Raw genomic sequence first — 8144 nt, forward strand, 5'->3', positions numbered from 1 at the left:
TTCCTGCTTCACTTTAGATTGTGTGTGTTTATATTACCAATGGTGTAATAAACAGCAGCCTGGACTCTAACTCTTCCTCACTTGTGTATTAAACTGCAGATTCTCCAACAATTAATCCCACCCAATGAGGAGTCGTTAATATTCTGCTCCACTCCACTGGCAGATGTAAAAAGCATTCTCAGCTGACACATATAATTACTATGATACATCCCGGAAAGGTTTCCGTGTCTGAGCGCAATTTCAAATAACCAAGTGCTGCGCGGCTAATTATTGATAAATAAAATTAGTTGGGAGAACTTCAGGTGGGCGGGGCCGCGCGCAGGTGTCTGCTGAATGCGTGCGAGCGCGTGTGCGCACGGAGGAGGGAGAGAGCGGCGGGACAACGGAGCTGACCTGCAATCACCGAGAACAGCGGGGACTTAATGATGTTTTGGTCTGCTGATCAAATTTCACATTTTCGCACAATCATTTTGGGCACCTGCTCAGAAAACAAAAGCCTGGGCTAAAACTGCTGGCCCGTATGAACAACTGTGTGTGTGTGCGTGTGTGTGTGTGTGTGTGTGCAAATGTGCGCAACCACTTTTTACTGGCATTTTTTTTTTTTAGATGTTCTCTTTTATTGTTTTTATAATAGGCTACATGCGGGCACAGACACACGCAAAGTTTGTTTTCTAGTTTCCTCATTACACACACACACACACACACACACACACACACACACACACACACACACACACACACACACACACACACACACACACACACAGGCTATGAGGAAGATAAATGAGTATTTATCTCCCTCTACTGGATCCTGTCAGTAAAGCCACTTTGCGGCCTTTAAGTGCTCCCTGTGAGCGCCGTTCACGCGTGAAACTGTAACCCTGATCCAAAGCTCGTGTTTTCTTTCTTTTTAAACCTGCATGGAGCTGCTGAACACGCGAATCTTAAGGACCAACTGTGTAAAATAAGGTGTAAATCTGTAGTCACAGTTTTTGCCAGAAAATATTTACCAGATAAATATGACCTGTTATTGCTCAGAAATAGAACTATTACAAATACTTAAAAAAAGACTTAAGCTGTAAGATCATCAGCTGCCAGATTATTATTGAAAACGTTGTCAAATATGAATAATTATGTGCTTTATATGCGATATACTTTTACCGTTCTCGGGTGCGGTTGTTAGCACTGCTGCATCACAAAAAGGTCGTGGGTTGGACTCCAGCCTGGAGCCTTAATGTGTGGAGTTTGCATGTTCTCTCCATGTCTGCGTGGGGTCTCTCCGGGTACTCCGCGTTCCTCCCACAGTCCAAAAAAAAAAATAAAAACCTGACCGGGAGTTAATTGCTGATTCTAAATTGACCGTGAGCATGGATGGTTGTCGGTCTGTGCGACAGACCGGTGACCTGTCCAGGGTGTACCGCCTCTCTGCCTCTGATGGCTGGGATAGACTCCAGCCCCCTGACCCTGAATTGGATAAGCTGTAGAAAACGGATGGATGGATGGATGTTGTAACATTTTCTAACTTTCTATCCTGCCGGCAGAATTCTTTGGCAAGCTATAAAAGCGAAGTTCAAGACCTTAAAGTACCATAAACGAATAAAGAAAAAATTAACTAACATAAAATAGTAATTGTTAAAAGTAAAGCTGCAGGTTAAGAGCGCTACAGTCCTTTGAAATCCTCGCATGAGGCCTAATTGCTGATTGTTGGTAAATTTTCCAACAGTACTTGAAAGCAGCACCCGTGTGTGTATGTAGTGTTCACCATAGGCATTATGGGTACAACATGGGGTGAGTTGCATAAGGTTACAGGAGGCAGCTGTGTGGATGGAGGATGCTGCCGTGCCGGTCTGTGGTCGGTCTGTAGCCGGTAACGTTGCGTCTTTCCCGCTCTGATGCAGCGGATCACCGGTCTCGCCGCATGCCGGGAGCTCGGCGGTCTCATAGCCTGCACAGCCGGGGTCTGCGCTCGGAAGAGCGGCCCAGGCTGCTGCGGGCAGCCGGCTGCGCACCGGCAATGGGCGAGCCTGGCTGTGCGTCCTGCCCGCCCTTTCACCGCGGCGACAAGCCGGAGACTGTGCAGGCGGAGATGCGTGTTCGCCGGAGAGAAACACAGACTGCTCTGCTCGCAGCCCGGAGCTGACGGGCCGAGCTCCGGCCGCCGGCCCGCTATCTCTGTAGTCGGCGTCCCAGACCCGATCACATGGATCCGGTGTAAAGTCATAATGTTCCTGCTCGATCTCTACTTTGACTTAGACGTCAACTCTGAGGAGTTTGAAAGAGGTGTAAAGCAGGTAACTACCGACAGAAGCCAACAGACCGATTTACACATTGCTTAGTACTATGTGGGGATCTAGGTGGTACCACGGCCCAGTGACAGGTACCTGTCCTGTATCACATCACGTGACCTTCATCAGCCTGTAGAGCTTCACATTAACGTTTATTTTCATAACAGCCGTGTGCCTCTTTGCATGTTAACATAATTCTGAACTTCTATAATAATTATATGAAAACTGGTCAGGCTCACTGAGCTGATGGAGAGCAGTTACAGTAACGAGACACTTTAAGGAAGTTTAACACTGTGTAATTTAACTTTCTGCTGATTACCCAGCCTCAGGCAGCGCCAAAGGTTGCCAACCTGTTTTGAGCACACACACACACACACACACACACACACACACACACACACCCCTGCACTGACAGGATGTGAGGTCGATCATTAATGACTGCGGTGAAGGTGAATAAGCCACCTTGTTGTTCCTCATCCATTCCAGGCTTTGGTTCACGTCTCCAACAAGATGTCCCGCGGCAGATACCACGAGCTAAAGGGGATCGTGTCCAGTGAGGTAACACATTAAAAATGTAATGGATGTGTATTAGACTGTCCTGCACAGATGATACAGGACTACATCAAACTGCTAGTGTTAATAAAATGGAGCAAATAAATAATATTTAGTATTTGTGTTAAATTAAGTTTGTTTGTCCCGTTTGTTGTTCCAGATGTTGGAATACGTTGAGAAGACGTGCAGCTCTCTCACCGATGCTCAGAGAAAACGGCTCGCGGTCCAAACGGATGATATCGTATTTGTGCTTCCAGAGGACATTTCTGTAGTCTTCGATCAACATGGTGAGTTTGTGAAACAGGATGAGGATTGATGTCTGCCGCTGGACGGACTCTGATTTCTGTCTTCGTTCTTGCAGGAAGGAAGTTTTGCTTTATGGTCATGAGATTTTGGATCCTGTCATCCCACGAAGGTCCCGACGACCCAGAGGGTACAAAAGTCTTCAAAGTGGCCTCGAGTGAAGATGGTGGCCCACAGAAGAAAATTGTAACTGCTGTTTATGAGTAAGCACAAACAAGCTGGACATCCAGAAGCAGCACAGATGTCCTCGTTCGGCTCTGGCCTGTTAGCAGAACTTCAGTGAAGCTGCTCTTTGTTTGGTTAAAGCAAACTTTTGATCATTAATTTCCTGAAATGTGCCAAAATCTTTGTTTGCTTTACTTCCTCATACAGGCTACGCTGATGCAAAATTAAAGCGTACAAATATTTACTTAGAGATGATTTCATGTTGGCAGAAGCTCAAAGATACCTGCAGGCCTTCAGCGTACGGCAGGTCTGTTTTTGTTGGGGGGGGAAAGAGAGTGTGTGTGTGTGTGTGTGTGTGTGTGTGTGTGTGTGTGTGTGTGTCTAGTTGACAACTAGTTGTGACAAATTGAAGCCTCAACGTTGCCATTTTGGAAGCAGCCATGTTGGTTTTATGGAACCAGAAGTGACCGCATTTCATCGAGAGGGTGGAGTGATGCTTACTAGTTGGGTTAGTAATAATATTTCTGTAATATGGATGGTAATAATATTTGCCAAACAGAGGCTTCTTTCAGCTGCTCCGTTATTTGGAAGGGATCGTCACAGATCCAAACGTTTGGCAGATTTTTTTCCTCCCTGATGGACCCTCGCAGGGATTCAAACCAGGGATCTTTGGCGCATGAGGTGAACGTGTTAACACTAAAATCACCCACACAGTTAAATTTAAGCCTTAACTCTTTCATCTGGATGCTGGTATATGAAAAGCCGTAGAGTTGTTGTGAAGCTCAAACTATCCACAGGTGCCAGAACAGGTTTTTGTAGCAGGCTGCAAACATGCTTTTTAACACTGGTTGATGTTAGAAGATCTGCAGTTTTTGGTGCTTCCGCACTGGATTCAGTTTTTTTTTGGACTCTGAGTTTGTAGCTTGGTTTATGCCGAGTGTCCGCACTACTGCAGCGCTTTAGGACCATTAAAACTAAGACTTTTGGAAATGCTGCTTACAGGTTGCAAATTATGCTGTAAGAAATTACTTTTTGCCATCGTGGTTCTTCCTCCACATCAAGCAATGAAAAACCTGAGAGACAGCAGCAGCTTTAGTCCTCCATCACTGTTGACATGATGCATTCATGCACAGTAGTGTCTGTTGGTCATTTGCCAACAGACCGTAGTCACATACTTGAAACAAGAGGGTTTTTTTTTTCTTTAAAAGCAGCAAATCTGAACTTAATGCTTCCCAATTAATTCGAATACTGCAACGGGCACAAGGACAAACATGGAATGAGGACAATAAGAGTACATATTATAAATATAACTGCTTAAATTAATTTTAAATAACAGCAGTCATATTAGTTTTCAGTTAAGTAAATTCCAAAGAAAATAATGAAACCTGAATTCTGAATTTATATCTTTAGTTCCTAACGATGTTTCTCTGTCAGATCAGTCTGACTGTAGAAGACCAACAGGAGGACGATATAACTCATAACTTGATTTGCATTTTTTTGTCTAATATCTGCCAAACACTGACAGAAGAATTGTGGCTCTCTTGTATAAAAACGCTGTCCTGCAGTCAAACACTGGCACTACTGTGATTCATTGACTGCAAAGGTCAGCTAACTTCTTCTAGTATGAAATCCAACTCAGTATGTGAAATTCTTCAATCAAATTTGCTGGTTAAACAAAAAGAAATCGTTCCACGCCCACACAGTGCTACCAGTCAAAGCCTCTTTCTGTTCCCATTCAGTAATCCAGTTAGTCGTTGGACCACAGTGTGTGGCTATTCTACCTAATACCTACCTATCTAGTTAGCCAGATTCTCTGTCCTATTGTTCCAGGTCTTAAAACCCTCTCTGAGAAAGCCTGTTACACTTCAAATGTTATCCCAAATTCTTGCATGAAACAGTTTGGCATGAAACGGGCGGCGTTTTCAGAATTCCCCTCTTATTATTTTCAAGGTGAAACGTGAAGCAAAACTTAGTTTGAATGTCGGGGTTAGTTAGTCCAGCTCCTCCAACATCACTAATTTAGGATACACATGATGCACATAATTATGAGTGTTGTCAACCAGCTTTACTTCCTGTCTGCATCTCTGGTCCCAGATTCCACCGAGAGCTGACGAGGGGGGCCTCCTCTGACTGGACCGTTACCACACTCTGGCACTGGCACTGGAAACGAGCTGGATGATTTGACTCAGCTTTGCAGAGATATTTGTCACTGATCTGCTGAATTTACTTTCCTACGGAAGGCAACCTTCAAAGTGAGCAATAGTATAAATAATTTTGCACTTGGATTGCGTTCAGTTGGTCCCACTGTAGCTGTGCAGGCTCACTGTACTGGTGGTCTGTCTTTGATGCCTTTAAAGCTTCACGTGTCAGACTAGACATGTGAAGTGCTGCTGTTCAGCCTCTCTGACTCACCTGTCGACCACCATCAGATTCTCTATCTGCTCCATCGCTACACATCCTGTCGCCACTGTCGCCTCCATTTTTGCCTCACTGTGTTTCATTTGTGTTTTCCTGACCATTTTTTGTCTCGCACTTTTATTAAACACTCAGAAAACCTGCAATATTTGAACACAGTGGTAAATAAATGTTCTGTCTTATCGTCCAACTCCGTCTACGTGCTTTTCCGGACCTTTAAAGCACAGCTGAGTTTGGTCAGTTGTCATTACATTACAACCTGTAAGCATGAAACATTTATCAAAAGAGAAGCTGTTTTTATTAAAACTGAAAAATAAACTACAAATCAAGACTCTGAGATACAGAGTGAAGATTTTTTTCCTAGAAACGTCACCCACATCAAAAATAACTCCGTTCCAAATGATAACCAGTATCTTCTATTGGTGAAAAGCCATTTTTCTGCTGATTTGCACAGAGAATCCACCAACTCTGACCTCAAAATCAGGAATCCTCAGATTTCATTGAGTCTGCACCAGCGGTTGCCTCTGCAGCTTCTGATCCCCACATTGAAAGGAACCCTGAGGGCTTCTGCTCCTTGCTTTCTGCCTTACATGTGCTGCTAGGGTGGCCAAAGTTTTAAGTAATAAAGTCAACGTGTTAGCACGTAATCCTCAGGTTTCACACTGCTCTCAAAGATGAACATTAATACTGGAGGTTCCAGTTAAGGATCACAGACCAACAGATCCATGTCCACATGCTCCTCATTTCTGCTTATTCCATGAAGTCCATAACAGTTTTTCCCCTCAAGCGACTAATATAAAGTCCAAGAGAAAACTTTGTTGGTTAGAAATGAAGGATACTGTTAATATTAGATCTGTATTCTGGTATTCAACTAATACCAGAATTCTGTAAGCGATAAAAAAGCATCAGGCAAGAAAATCCAGTTTCCACAGCAAGCAGGAAGGGGCATATGTTCCAGTAGCTGGCTGCCAGCAACCAAGTTGAAGCCAGTACTCGATGGGCCAAAGAGAGCATAACACAGATCTTGTACAAAATGAAAACAGTTATAATAGTACTGTTTCGCTCCAAGCGAGAATGACTAATTTTGCCATAAAATTCCCCACCTTAGCTCGCGTTTGTGCCCACAGCCGCTGCCAGCAATGTGTCACTTGTCACAGACATCACATCTGACAGGCTCGTGAATGTCGCGTGTCATCCAATTCTGTTAAAGCTCGCTGCAGTATTATTAATGTTGACAACATATCTGACAAACAGAGAGGATTCTGTCATTAGCGTCCGCTAATTCATGCATAATGAAATACGCTGAGGATTAGTCTAATTTCCCTGCATGGTAATACACGGGGTCTGCGGAAGTTTGCGTGGGGGGGGGGGGGGGGGTTATGTTCCAGTCAAGCGTCTCACCGAGTCATAACGAGATTAAATGAGTGTGGTTAGCTTAGCACGTGTCAGTATGCACATGGATATGGTGAGAGCACATTAAACAATTCACCACGCCTGTGCATCACTCAGTTTAATGGAAATTAACAAGAAAACATAAACAAGTGGTGAATAAACAAAAGCTAATGTTATTTATTAGTTATTTTATTTTATTTTATTTTTTTGTTTTTTGTATGTTCTGACGTGGGAATCAGACCGGGCTACACGCCAACTAGTTCATTAATCTAGTCAGCGAAACAGATTGCAAACAATTGCTCATCTTTCTTTAATGTGTTTGCATGCGTCCCAGCTCCAAGACGCTGCAGAGTCTCACTGTAGGGCTGATTAACAGAATTATGGGATGAATATGTGTGGACATCAAATCTAATACTTGTAGTCAGAATACAAGTGATAAGGTTGAGAGCATGTACCTCTTAGTATTTGCTGAGCTGCATTTTAACCCCAACTGAACAGTTTCATAGCAGCGCTGTTTCCAGTACACAGCAAACAGTCTGCACTGATAAAGCACCTGTTAGCCTAAAACTACTGTTCTTATATATTACATGTCTGCTTATGACAATCATTCTATTACATATAGGAGCAGCGCCTTTGCCATGTCAGCATTTCATTATTATGCAGATGTTGTTCAGGTGGGAGTGAGCCTTCTAATAAATGCAGCATGGATAGTTTGGTAGCTCCTCCATGTGCTGAGGCAACCACTGCACTCCAAGTTGCTCCTAAGAGTTGCCAGACCCCCCCCCGAATGGCAGCGGTACGAGCGAGTGAAAAGCTAGCTGTGAAGAAGTATTTTGTCTGCTGTTAACACAAAATGACCAGTGAATACTAACGGCGGGTAACATCGAGTAAACACAAAGGCTGAAAAATGATCCGTGTTTGTAACACACAAAAATCACAACAAATATTTTTGATTAAAATGTTTCTGTCACAATTTCTCCGGTGTTCTTTTTTAATGTGTGCATTTCAGTTACAGTCATACAGACACAATAT

At 43.6% G+C, this 8144-nt stretch overlaps 1 protein-coding gene across 2 annotated transcripts; it reads left to right on the forward strand.

Moving 5' to 3' along the window:
* Positions 1-1789: 1789 nt before the first annotated feature.
* Positions 1790-8078, forward strand: LOC115793751 (m-AAA protease-interacting protein 1, mitochondrial). Of its 2 annotated transcripts, none has more exons than XM_030748840.1 (5): positions 1790-2291; positions 2772-2843; positions 2998-3124; positions 3199-3343; positions 5400-8078. In XM_030748840.1, exons 1-5 carry the CDS (start codon positions 1893-1895, stop codon positions 5482-5484), a joined length of 828 nt encoding a protein of 275 aa, XP_030604700.1. In that variant the 5' UTR covers positions 1790-1892; the 3' UTR covers positions 5485-8078. The 2 variants fall into 2 exon arrangements, with proteins under 2 accessions (XP_030604700.1, XP_030604702.1); XM_030748842.1 differs by lacking the exon at positions 5400-8078 and adding an exon at positions 3513-5392.
* The last annotated feature ends 66 nt before the right edge of the window (positions 8079-8144 follow it).

The sequence above is a fragment of the Archocentrus centrarchus genome, chromosome 16, assembly GCF_007364275.1.
Source record: "Archocentrus centrarchus isolate MPI-CPG fArcCen1 chromosome 16, fArcCen1, whole genome shotgun sequence".
NCBI classification, from domain to species: Eukaryota; Metazoa; Chordata; class Actinopteri; order Cichliformes; family Cichlidae; genus Archocentrus; species Archocentrus centrarchus.

What these genes read in the sequence shown, in the direction of transcription:
- LOC115793751 (XM_030748840.1), top strand. Translation starts at nt 1,893, where the DNA reads ATGCAGCGGATCACCGGTCTCGCCGCATGCCGGGAGCTCGGCGGTCTC. An exon ending in AGGGGATCGTGTCCAGTGAG is followed by an intron (nt 2,844 to 2,997) that starts GTAACACATTAA and finishes TTGTTGTTCCAG; the next exon opens with ATGTTGGAATACGTTGAGAA. An exon ending in TGTAGTCTTCGATCAACATG is followed by an intron (nt 3,125 to 3,198) that starts GTGAGTTTGTGA and finishes TCGTTCTTGCAG; the next exon opens with GAAGGAAGTTTTGCTTTATG.